Source organism: Musca autumnalis, unplaced genomic scaffold, assembly GCF_047663935.1.
Source record: "Musca autumnalis isolate F117 unplaced genomic scaffold, ASM4766393v1 scaffold_4, whole genome shotgun sequence".
Lineage (NCBI taxonomy): Eukaryota > Metazoa > Arthropoda > Insecta > Diptera > Muscidae > Musca > Musca autumnalis.
The window spans coordinates 19,267,377-19,280,278 of record NW_027411977.1 but is presented as its reverse complement, the minus strand read 5'-3'; the positions used below and the strand labels follow the sequence as shown (position 1 = coordinate 19,280,278).

Sequence of the window (12,902 nt, the reverse complement as noted above, 5' to 3'; positions counted from 1 at the left end):
ATTTCATTTCAAGCATTTGTTGCTGCTGCACATGAAATGATGTTTTGACTTGTAATGTAACTTGTGTCAGCCAGGGCTCCCCCTGTACGTTTTAGTTTTTGTGTAACTTTTTTTCTTGCTCCCAAAAAGGGGATGAATATTGGATCACATCGTAGTGATGGTGTTATGGTTTTTCATTTCAGGCTTTTGATGGTTGTATAAAAACTAAAGCATTTCAACACAACAGCAGTAGTTGCCCACTGGCATTACAAACTAGCAAATATTCCCCTTCCACACATAGAAGGAGAGAGTGTAAGGAAACCAGGATAAAGCAAAGAAAACAAATCCTAGTAAACAACTCAAAGTTAATTGAAAATAACGAAAGACTGTTGTAAAAAGGATCAAGCTGAAATAAAAGGATTTTTGTTGTTGCTGTTGCACTGTTCTCCTGATAGTGCTGTGTGTCTGTGTGTGTGCGGTGAAAAAAATATTATAACATCATTAAAAAATAATCATGGAAAAACAAAAATATATTGTGAGTTAAAAAAAGATAAATAAATTAAAATGTATATATATAAATACACATATGTATATGAACTTATGTACATACATACATATACATACATATGTACACATGTATGTGTATGAAAAAAGAGCTTCTAGAAGAAGATTTTTAAAATGATATTTAAAGGAAATATCCAAAAATTGAAGTGACTTTTAAGAAAACAAGTAAAAAAGTATCAGTCGGCTTTGCCTCGGCCTATGTGAATTGAAACTTTCATCTATGGACAGACCGAATGTATTTAGGGTCTTTTCAGAATTCTGTGGCCCTTTTTGGACATTTGAACTTGCCCACAAAAAATGTGGATTAGGATTAAAGTTCAAAAGCTTTGCGGAGGAAGTGGATCTTATTTTGGGAGTCATACCTTTTCGACTGATATCGCGTCTACTAGTCAATTCAGTGGGTCATCGTATAACATTTGGACTAGTATGCGATTAAGCATGGCCTTGTCCACGGAAAATATAATTTCTATGTAAGCAGGACCACAACGAACAGCACGGCATACATTTCCAAAGGATCTTCGAACAAACTCTAAACTGAACTTAGACAAAAATCTTGAACTTTTAAGGGGGAGGTATCCTAATTAGCGGACCGATATGTACCATTTTAGAAGTTAAACTAAATTTGGACAAAATATTAGGAGATCCAAAGTTTGGACCAAATTGGTTGGCTAATCTTCAAAATACCGAAATTCGGGAGGTACCGTTCTATGGGGGCTATATAACAACGTCGATCCACACCGACAAATTTCTGGCGGAAAAAAGACTAAATATCAAATTTCCGATATTTCGGTAAGATAATGTGCCTAAAACCTTTAAAATACCAAAAATCAAGAGGTACGCTTTTATGGGAGATATAGAAACACGGGGACCTATACTGATAATTCTCTTGTGGAAGATTAAATAAAAAAATTCAGCCATTTCAGTGAGATATTGATGTCACAACCTTCAGAATTACGAAAATAGGGAGGTACCGTTATATGGGGGATATACTTAGGCGTATACCTGTACCGACAAACTTTTAGCGGGAACTTTTATATCCACACCGACAACTAACTACCAAATTTCAGCCATTTCTGTGGAATATTAAGGCCAAGGCCTTGAAGAGACGGAAAATCTAGAGGTACCGTTCTATGGTGGCTATATTAGGGCGTGGACCTGTACCGACAAACTTCTAGGGGGAAGTTTTATACCCACAACGAAGACTTACTTACTTATCTGGCCCATTACAGAACATTTGTTCCATAGACTGAACTAAGAAAAGATCTCCAATTCTCTCTGTTTAGTGCTTCGCTTTCTGGAATACCGCGCCTTGTCATCTCTCCATCCACTTGTTTGCGCCATCTATTCCTTGGCCTGCCAATTCTGCGTGCACCGCCAAGCGGTCCGTATTTATACGCCTTTTTAGCGGGTTCATCATCGCTCATTCTTATGATATGGCCTCGCCAACGCAATCGCTGCATCTCGATACGTTTAACAATATTGATGTCGTTGTATAGCAGATACAGCTCGTGGTTCATGCGACGTCGATATTCACCGTCAACGCAGATTGGTCCGTAGATCTTTCGAAGAATTTTTCTTTCAAACACGCCAAGCCCTGCCTTATCTGCTTGCGCAAGTACCCAGGCTTCGGAACCATACATCAGCACGGGTAGTATCAGTGTTTATACCCTACACCACTATGTGGGGATCGAAATAATGGTCGTAGACCCATACTTATATACCAAAATGAATGTTTCGACGAGCTGAGTCGATTTGACTATGTGTTTCAGTCCGTCCGTCCGTCTGTCCATCTAAACCTTGTAATCACGCTACAGGTCGCAATTTTGATCGGATCGTCACCAAATTTTGGGTGTTGATGAGGACCCCGGAGGGGAAGAAGCCTATTGATTTCGGTGATCGTCGGATAATATTCAGGGGTCGGAATGGGCCAAAAACGTATTTGTAGGGAAAGTCAACGTTTTATTTCAAAGCAAATATCACATCTATAAGGGGTATATCAAAAGCAAAACCTGCTGATGAAAGAAGAAAATATCACTTTTAAAACGATGTATAGCAGGTTGCCGTAGTTGGTCAAACAACGAAGATATCGCAATAGTCGCTAATACAACCCAACTTTTCATTTTTGCGATTTTAATTATAGTAACGAATATCACAGCTTTGGTTGGGGAACTTCCAAAAGCAAAGCCTGACTATGAAAGTACAATATCCCACCTTTAAAATGATGCAAAGTTGGTTGAGTAGGTGGTCAAATAACAGAGATATAGCAATAGTCGGTAATACATCCCATTTTCATTTTTTTCCAAATCGCGCTACAGGTAGCAATTTTGATCGGATCGTTACGAAATTTTGGGGGTTAACGGGGGTCCCAAAGATTGATTTTGATGATGGTCGGATAATATTCAGGGGTCGGAATGGGCAAAAACTTATTTGGAGAAAAGTCAACGTTTTATTTCAAATCCAATCTCTGTTTCTTTAAGAGTTATATCAAAAGCAAAACCTGGCAAGGAAAGTAAAAAATATCATTTTTACAACGATTTAAAGTAGGTTGTCGTAGGTGGTCAAACAACAGAGATATCCGAATAGTCGGTAATGCATCCCATTTTCCGATTTTCCGGATGGTCACGAAATTTTGGTTGCTTATGGGGGTCCCAGAGAGAAAGAGGCATATTATGTTTGGTGGTAGTCGGATTCCCTAAAAGAAATTTTAGTCAGTGAAAAGCTTATGCACACGGGTAGTGGTGTAGTGTACCACATGGTTGGCCCCATCCCGGCTATAGCCTTGCTCACTTGTTTAAAGCGTTATTTTTGTTATTTGGGTGCCACGGTGGTGCAATGGTATGCACGCCCGCCTTGCACGCAGAAGGTCGGGGGTTCGATTCCCCGGCCAAGCAACATCAAACATTTTTCAACGGTGGCAAAATACCCCCCAGTAATGTTGGCGACATTTCCTGAGTATTTCAGCCTTGAAAAACTTCTCCACAAGTGGTGTCTTAAGACACGCCGTTCGGACTCGGCGATAAACAGTAGGTCCCATATCATTGAGCTAAATATGAATCGGGGTGCACTCATTGATATGAGAGAAGTCTCCCTTGTCCCGTATGGGATGTTGTGGAACAATGTTGTTTGTGTTTTTTGTTTGAGGAGTTGTGGATTTGTTTTTGAAGTGCTTACTTAAGCCAAAGTAGCATCTATTGGCCAATACAATTCTTCTTTTTATTTCACAACTGATGTCGTTTGTTGTGTTTACGGCGGTGCCGAGGTATATGAAGCATTTTACTACCTCAAAATTATAGGAACCAACTTCAACAGTTGGTCCGATCTCAATTGACGCATTACGCGTCGACACCATCAGCTTGGTCTTCTCGCCGTTTACCGCCAGATTCACTTTAGCAGATTCTCCTTCGACCTTCATAAAGGTATCGGATACTTCTTTTACTGATCGTCCCATGATGTCTATATCATCAGCATAAGCAAGTAACATCTGGCTTTTGGTGTAGATTGGATACTGAAAAGATCACACGAAAGGCTGTATCCTTGCCGGAAACCTTTTTTGGAGAGGTTCTTTCCAATTTTAACTGAAGATCTTGTGTCAGTTAGAGTCATTTTACAAAGCCGAATGAGCTTTGCGGGGATACCAAATTCAGATATGGCTTGGAATACCTTTGAACGTAGCGATCTGTAGAAGGCTGCTTTATAATCGACAAAAAGGTGGTAGGTGTCGATCTGCATCTCTTGGGTCTTCTCCAGGATTTGCCGCAGGGTAAATATCTGGTCAATGGTGGACTTGTCAGGTCTAAAGCCGCATTGGTATGGTCCAATTATTGCGTTGACCATGACCTTTAGTTGTTCTCACAATATCCCTGACACTATCTTGTAGGCGATAGGGAGAAGGCTTATGCCCCTACAGTTGGAGCATAAAGTCTTATCTCCTTTCTTATGGACGGGACACTGGATGCTAAGGTTCCGCGTCGGTTACGCGTTCTTCCTGCCAGATGGAGCTAACTAGCTGATGCATACACCTTATAAGCGTGTCGAATCCGGTTTTAAACAGCTCGGCTGGTAGGCCATCGGCTCCTGCTGCCTTATTATTTTTCAGCCGGTTTATTGCTGTCTTTACCTCATCGTGGCCGGGTGATATACATTCAATACCATCTTCTGGGATTGGGACTGTGGTATCTTCGTCGTCTTCGCTGCTATTGGATACCAACAGATTTGAAAAATGTTCTTTCCATATCCTGAGTACACTATCTGTATCAGTTACCAAATTACCTTTCTGGTGTCTACAGGAGGATGTGCCTGTACCAAAGCCATCAGTTTGATGCTTGACTCTTTGGTAGAATTTTCGGACTTCATTCTGGCTCCTGTACATCTCGATTGTTTCACACTCCCGCTTTTCCCTCTCTCTCTTTTTCCTGCGGAAAAGACGTTTCTCCTCTCTCCTTTTCTCCCTGTATCTCTCTCGTGCGCTACGCGTTGCTACGGATTGTAAAGTAGCCTTATATGCCGCATTTTTCTCTTCGGTGGCAGCACGACACTCCTCATCATACCATGGATTCCTTGGTGGAGGTCTCTGGTATCCAAGTATGGATTTTGCGGCTGTTTGCATGGAGTGGGCAATGCTTTGCCATTGCGCTGATATGTTATCGGGATGAGGAGTGATTTGATTAAGCAATTGGGCTAGTTGAGTGGAATATGCTGTGGCTATCTGTTGTGATTGCAGCTTACCGATGTCTAACTTTCGTGTTGTGTCTGTTCGTACTTTGTTTGCTACGTTTAAGCGGGTGCGTACCTTTGCTGCAACAAGGTAGTGATCCGAATCAATGTTTGCGCCTCGGAACGATCGTACATCCAACACGCTCGATGAATGTCTTCCATCTATCACAACATGATCAATTTGGTTTCTTGTTTTCTCATCTGGAGACAGCCAGGTGCCCTTATGAATATCGAGATGATTAAATCTGGTACTGCTAACTACCATGTTTTTGCCGCTGCGAAGTCTAACAGCCTCATACCATTGTTAGATGTTTCACTGTTGAGACTGAGTTTCCCGACTGCACTATAGGTCAAACGGGCCATTTTATTGGCCAAAAGTCTTAAAGTTAAAACAAGTGTTTGGTTTATGTTAATATAGCGTTTTTAGATTCAGGGAGAAAAATGGAACAACGTTGGCCAAAAAATTAACCCTTTATGGACCAAATACACAACTGGTACCTTAACCCTTTGGGTTATTTGTCTACAGAATTGAAGGCATCGACGTCCGATAAGTTCAGAAGATTTTTTGTTGTGTTCGTTTTAGTTTTAATGTGAATATGACTTAAATTATTACCTTGAAAATCCCACAATATGATGTGACATATTTTGACTATAACTGTATATATTTATAAAAGATTTGTAAATAATTTGACTTTAGAACACAGCAGAATGCTTTAGACTCCAATTTGGCTAACATTATTTGGTAAGAGGTTTAACCCTGACTTCAAAAAAATCAATATTATGGAAAATATGGTAACCTAAAAAAAGTTGTATAATTCTTGTCGAGCAAATTTACGCAAACTCACATAAAATTTTCTGCATTCGGCACGAGTTAATGAACCAATTTCAGTTTTCACTTTCATTGCCGAACGTTGCCGAGACTTTAAAAGCGTACATAACCTCAAAATGTTCTACTTTCTTCGAAAATTCAAAGTTAACACCCATTTAGTACCTATTTATACAGATAAATGGTGATAGGAGTGCATTTTTGATAAATAGATATCGAATACTTTCTAATCAAATCGTTACTTATGTTAATATTGTGATTTTGTTTCACCCTGAACGTATACAAGTAAACATATTTCGTTAAAAAGTTTTTAAAGATATTTGGATAATACATATTTGGCAGCCTGTCGTGTAACGGTATAATTTCTCATACAAAAACAAAATTTATTTTTATTATATTTGAAGTGTTTCTTACAGGAAAGTAACACAAAATAAGTGAAAATACAAAGTGCGAAATCTGACTTTTGGCCAGTAAAATGGGCTGTTTGACCTATTGTGGACTGTTGGGCTAAAGAGTTGGGCAAATAAAGCTGATGTTGAAGAATTTTGCTTTTGGTGGTTCGTATCTTTCATAGCAGCATTTTCATCAAAGTTGGTTTATAAATTCGACACCCCAACCACAATTTTTTGGTTTTCATGGGTGAATGTGATATTGCATATTTTATTCACTCTAAAGGCTCGCCTCGTACTCAGAGACTCTCCTTCAGACCCTTTCTGGAACTAAGCACTTTATTTCATTAAAATATCTATTAGTCATTCCCGTATTCTTAGACTGACGACATGTCCAGTTTCCTCAAAGAACGTTCCTTTCCTGCAGTATGCTGCTTATGATTTGTATCCCATAAAATGGATTTGTTTCCTATGGAAGTGGAACGCTCTTGCATGCCTCTCTTGTTTTGCCACATGAACATAACTGGTAATCCTGGACTCCTGACGACTTATTATTTTTAAGTTCGCTTACTTCACTTTTTTTGGGATATTTTTGGAAAGCCTTAACTGATTGAAATTTCGCCCATGTTATTCTTCATAATAATTCCTTAACCCATTTTCTCCACAGATTGGTTTTCTTGTCCTCGGTTCGTTGATAAGCTGTTTGGATGCTGAAATGGTATATGCGGCGATAACTGGAATGCCAATGCATGTCCAACTGCCACCAAATCTAAGATCCCTGCAATCTTCACCACCCCAGTTACAGCGGCAACAACGTTCACTGTACGGTGGTGGTTGGCATTCACCCATACATCCGCCACCATTGGGTTTGGGACACATTAGTAAAGATGATTTGGTAACACTTTTACAGGCCGCCAAAGAAGTTGCCAAAGAAGAAGCAGAGGCTGCCGCCCCAGAACCGGAACCCGAACCAGAGCCTGAACCAGAACCTGAGCCCGAACCAGAACCAGAGCCAGAAGAAGCACCTGCACCAGATGATGGTGCCAAGCCACCACCACCCGGTGTACCACTGACTGTCAGCCTACCCGCCTTTGTGCCAATTCAATTATCTGCCATGTACACAGCACCGGCACCACCTGCAGCACCAGCTGAGGGTGGTGATGCCGGCGGTGAGGAAGAGGCAGCCGAAGAGGAACCAGAGGAAGAAGCTGAAGAAGAGGAGGAAGAAGAAGTCGTCGAAGAAGAACCAGAACCTGAACCACCAGCACCCATTCATCCTATTCATCCGAGTTATCACGGTTGGGCTCCTGGATATCGCAGTTATCCGGGATCACGACAATTGCCATTCAGAAGTTTTGGTAAACCACGTACGCTAAGCAAGGTACGTAAAATTACACGTACACGTACCAAGTCCCGCAAATTGAAAGCGAAATCAAAATCCAGATCCAAGTCCAGGAAATCCAAAGCTCGGTAAGGCAAACAATGCAATGTAAACAAGCATAAATTTGTAAACAATATTTAAATATTTTTGTTTTACAGTAAGGGATCCCGCAAAGCAGCCAAACCAAGGTAATTGTATATTAAATAATTTATATGTAATATATGATCTGTTCCAGAACCTGCAAGAATCTAATATACACAGTTTCTCTGAGACGATTCGAATTCAAATTCGTTCGAATTATGACTAAACTCTTATTATTGTAATAAATTGGTCTGTTTCAGAACTGCAAGAATCTACTAATTTTTACTATTTTTTCCGATAACATAAAGGAAAAAATGCTAAAAAATAGTAGCTTCTAGCAGGTTCTGGAACAGAGCAAATATCTGTTGATTGAAAACAATAATGAATGAAATATGTTTTCAAAAAACAGGTGTGTGGTAGTAGTTCGAATGAATTCGAACAGTCTTAGTGAAACAGTCCATAATTTTTTTGATATCGAATAAATAGTAAAATTAATAGATTCGTGCGGGTCTGGAAGAGAGCTATAATTTAGTTTAATATAATTGTGTGTCCTTATAGATTCCTAAAATCCAAATTGAGATATGCCGGATCTTCACAAAGCTTTACAGCTCTACCTCCACCACCATTTTTGGCCCGTCCCCCAGCCCCCTTGAAGTTGGTGCCTTCCAATCAATTGCTAAGCAATTGGAATTGAGTTGAATCTGAATCGAACTGATTAAACAATTTTTTATTTGAAGACTTTTTCTAGTGTTTATTTGTTGTTGCCATAACAACTACAACATAACACCGTTTTGTTGTTTAGTCTAATAGAATAATTGTTATTAATTTTCTATTTAATTTTAATACTAATTTTCATTCATTATGTGCAATATTATATTAAATAAATTCAAAGTCATATTTTTATATTTTTTGAGATTTAAAAAAAATATGCTGTTTTTGCAACTTTAATCACCTTTGGGCTAGATGAAAATATATTATAACAATTAAAGAAAGTATCAGTCAACTGTGCTGACGGAGATATACCCTCAGCCGCTGACCCAAAGAAAAAAAAAAACAAAACCAAACACAATATTATGCTGTATATAAAATATATAGATTTTGAATCAAGAGTTTGCTTTAAAATCTGTAGGTACCGTAATGTGGGGCTATACCAAATCATTGACATATCGTTGGTGTCATGCTTAAGTGTTCCATACGCCATTTTTGACTTTTTGAGATACAGGTGGCTTCTAGTGTTTTCCGGTATGCTCTTTCTGAATTTCTAGTCGGTTTTCTCCTATCTGCTCTAGTTTCCGAGATATCCACGCCTCGACGGGAAAGCATAAACTTTTTTCAGTTATGAAATTAATATTTTAAAAACTTACAAGTTTAGAAACACATTTCAAAAATTAGAATTTTAATTTTCGATTTAGAAGTATTTAGTTTACTTAGGCAAAAATTGAAAAATTTTTTGTCACTTTGTTCCATGTGATTTACAATATTTCACAATTGTGTCATAAGTGCGGATATGGAACAAATCGACAAAATTCTTTTTTTAAAAAAATCTCTATAACTTTTATATGCAAATATGTTCTACATACTATTATTAATATTTCAAGTCAAAATTATAAATATTTGCTTTAGTCAGCTTCACACAGTTGTGACGCAAAACATTAAAATGCGATTATCTCAAAACGGGCAAATGGCGTATGGAACACTTAAGCATGACACCGACGATATACCAAACGTTTTTAGTAACCAAACTGCTTCATAAAAAACCCGAAATAATAAATTAGTTTTAGAGTAATCTTGCACAATAGCCATTTTAGTATGTGCCAGCAGGGTTTTGCAGTTTTTGGGCCATTATCTCAGAAAGTATTGACTTACTCAAGAAGAAAATTTTACCGTTGTAAATGAGGCCACTAAAATAACCTACTGAAAGAAGAACCAAAACTATGCGAGAGGAGATCTTATACTTCACTTTTTCCTAGGGAGGTACCCGAAGGAGTGGACCGAAATAGTCCATATTCCAACCTGATACATGACTGGATGAAATAATATGATGTGCAAAGTCTGCACCAATCAGAAACTCCCTGCGAGAATTATCTTGCTGATTTGCCATTATGGTTGATGCCGTCGGGGTTTCTTGGAACTGTCAGGCCAATGTCTCAGGATGTAAGAACTTGCGCAAGAAAAAAAATTGTTCCGTCGTAAAGGTAGGCGCAAGGACAAACTACTGAGAAAAATTTCAGAACGATCCGAGATGAACTCTTAAACTTCGCTTTATCCGAATTTTGTGTAGGAGACACCCGAAGAAGTGGACCGATATTGTCCATATTGGAACCCGATCTATATCTGGAAGGAATAATACCATGTGCGAAGTTTTAACAAGTCAATTGCTCCCTTCGAGAGTTTTCGTTCACACCATTTTACAGGAAAATTTTGAATTTTTGTGTGGAAGGTACCGATATGGCCCATCTTTGAACTTAAACTTTGGACAAGTTTAGGCATTCGCAGATGAACTTGAAAAGTACAATGCCGACATTACTGCCATACAGGAAATAGGATGGAACGGAAAAAGCCTAAAGTTGACGCACTGTATTATAGCTGCCATGACACAAAGCATGAGTTTGGTTGCGGATTTGTAGTTGGTCGGAGGTTAAAACATCTGGTCTCCAGCTTCACCCCAGTGAATGAAAGACTCGCTGCAATTCGATTAAAAGCAAAATTCTTCAACATCAGCTTTTTTTGAGCTCAAGGACGAACAGACCAAAGATATATTTTACGAGCGCTTAGAAGAAACTTATGACCGTTGCCCTGCCCATGACATTAAAATTATTCTAGGCGATTTGAATGCCAAAATTGGAAAGGAGAACATCTTTGGCCCAACAGTCGGAAAATTTAGTCTCCACAGTGAAACATCTGACAATGGTATGAGGCTAATAGACTTTGCAGCTGCAAGAAACATGGTAGTTAGCAAAACCAGATTTAAGCATCTCGATATTCATAAGGGCACCTGGCTGTCGCCAGATCAAAGAAAAAGAAATCAAATTGATCACATTGTGATAGATGGAAGACATGCATGAAGCGTGTTGGATGTACGATCGTTCCGAGGTGCAAACATAGACTCGGACCATTACCTTGTTGCAGCAAAGGTACGTACCCGTCTAAACGTTGCAAATACAGCACGAACAGATATAACACGGAAGTTCGACATCGGTAAGCTGAAAACAGATAGCCACTGCATATTCCACTCAACTAGCCCAATTACTTAATGAAAGCACTCATATCAGCACAATGGCGAAATATTGCCCACTCCATGCAAACAGCCGCAAAATCAGTACTTGGATACCAGAGACTTGGAATCCATGGTATGACCAGGATTGTCATGCTGCTACCGAAGAGAAAAATGCGGCATATAGGCTACTTTACAATACGTAGCAACGCGTAGCGCACGAGAGAGCTGTAGGGAGAAAAGGAGAGAGGAGAAACGTCTTATCCGCAGGAAAAAGACAGAGATGGAAAAGCGGGAGTGTGAACAAATCGAGATGTACAGGAGACAGAATGAAGTCCGAAAATTCTACTAAAGAGAGAAACATCAAACTGATGACTTTGGAACTGGTCTCCTGTAGAGACGAGCAAGGTAATCTGGTAACTAATACAGATAGTGTGCTAAGGATATGGAAAGATCATTTTTCCGAACTGTTGGTATCCAATAGTAGCAAAGTCGACAAATATACAACAGATCCAATCCCGGAAGATGGTATTGAAAGTATACCACCCGGCCAATATGAGGTAAAGACAGCAATAAACCGGTTGAAGAATAATAAGGCAGCAGGAGCTGATGGCCTACCAGCCGAGCTGTTTAAAGCCGGAGGCGACATCCTGATAAGGTGTATGCATCAGCTAGTTAGCTCCATCTGGCAGGATGAACGCGTACCCGACGATTGGCACCTGAGCATCCTGTGTCCCGTCCATAAGAAAGGAGATAAGACTTTTTGCTCCAACTATAGGGGCATAAGTCTTCTCCCTATCGCCTACAAGATAGTGTGGAGATATTGAGCGAACGACTAAAGCCCATGGTCAACGAAATAATTGGCTTTAGACCTGGCAAGTCCACCATTGACCAGATATTTACCCTGCGGCAAATCCTGGAGAAGACCCAAAAGATGCAGATTGACGCCTACTACCTTTTTGTCGATTATAACACTGTGCAACATTTTTAAGGTGATATTGTGCAAACAATTCGAAGTGCGGATTTTTTGAAAGTACAGACCCAAACGACAAGAAACCCTAGTTGGGTTTGTTGTGTCAGATCCAGCTCGGATTTTATGTCCCCATCTAAACAAGGTTAAATATTGAGTTTTTAAAGAAATTCGGGGCTATATCTCTGAAACCAATGCGAATCTTCTTTTGACCTCTGAAGCAAATTTGTAGATAAGGACAAGAATATAATATTTGGAGAAATAATAAACTCGAAAAACTACATTTATTGCCTCAAATTTCAAAATATATGCAAAAAATACACAATTTATATACATTTCGCACCGTATCTCCAAAACCGTTAATTTTTTCGGAATATTTTCTTCCGGAAAAATATTCCCTGGAATGTAATACACAACTCTTTAGAACATGTGATTGTTGTAAAATGCCTCTATCCCATTGTTTTCAGTACATTTTTCAACGACGATTTAATAAAAATGTCAATAATGTAGTGAAATCCGGAATGCGAGAATAAACTGTTGGTGTGAACTGTGTTTGAAATACGTGTTGTAAAAGATATGATGCAAAATACCGCTGAAACAACATGAAGTAAGCATTTTAGAGTTTCAGAATGTTCTAAAGAATTGTTGAGAACTTTATTTGGAAGATTTTTGCAAAAGGTTACTCGGTTCAACTCCCAATAGTTTAGCCGATACTGACCAGAATTTCAGAAAGTATGTAAAATTTTCTATATTTTATAGATTTCGATGCGCTAAATGGAGTTTTT

General features: G+C 39.1%; 1 protein-coding gene across 1 annotated transcript; it reads left to right on the top strand.

Moving 5' to 3' along the window:
• The first annotated feature begins 299 nt into the window (after positions 1 to 299).
• Positions 300 to 8,627, top strand: LOC141401890 (uncharacterized). Its single transcript, XM_073982442.1, has 4 exons — positions 300 to 514; positions 7,139 to 7,941; positions 8,011 to 8,040; positions 8,492 to 8,627. Exons 1-4 carry the CDS (start codon positions 494 to 496, stop codon positions 8,625 to 8,627), a joined length of 990 nt encoding a protein of 329 aa, XP_073838543.1. The 5' UTR covers positions 300 to 493.
• Positions 8,628 to 12,902: the final 4,275 nt, after the last annotated feature.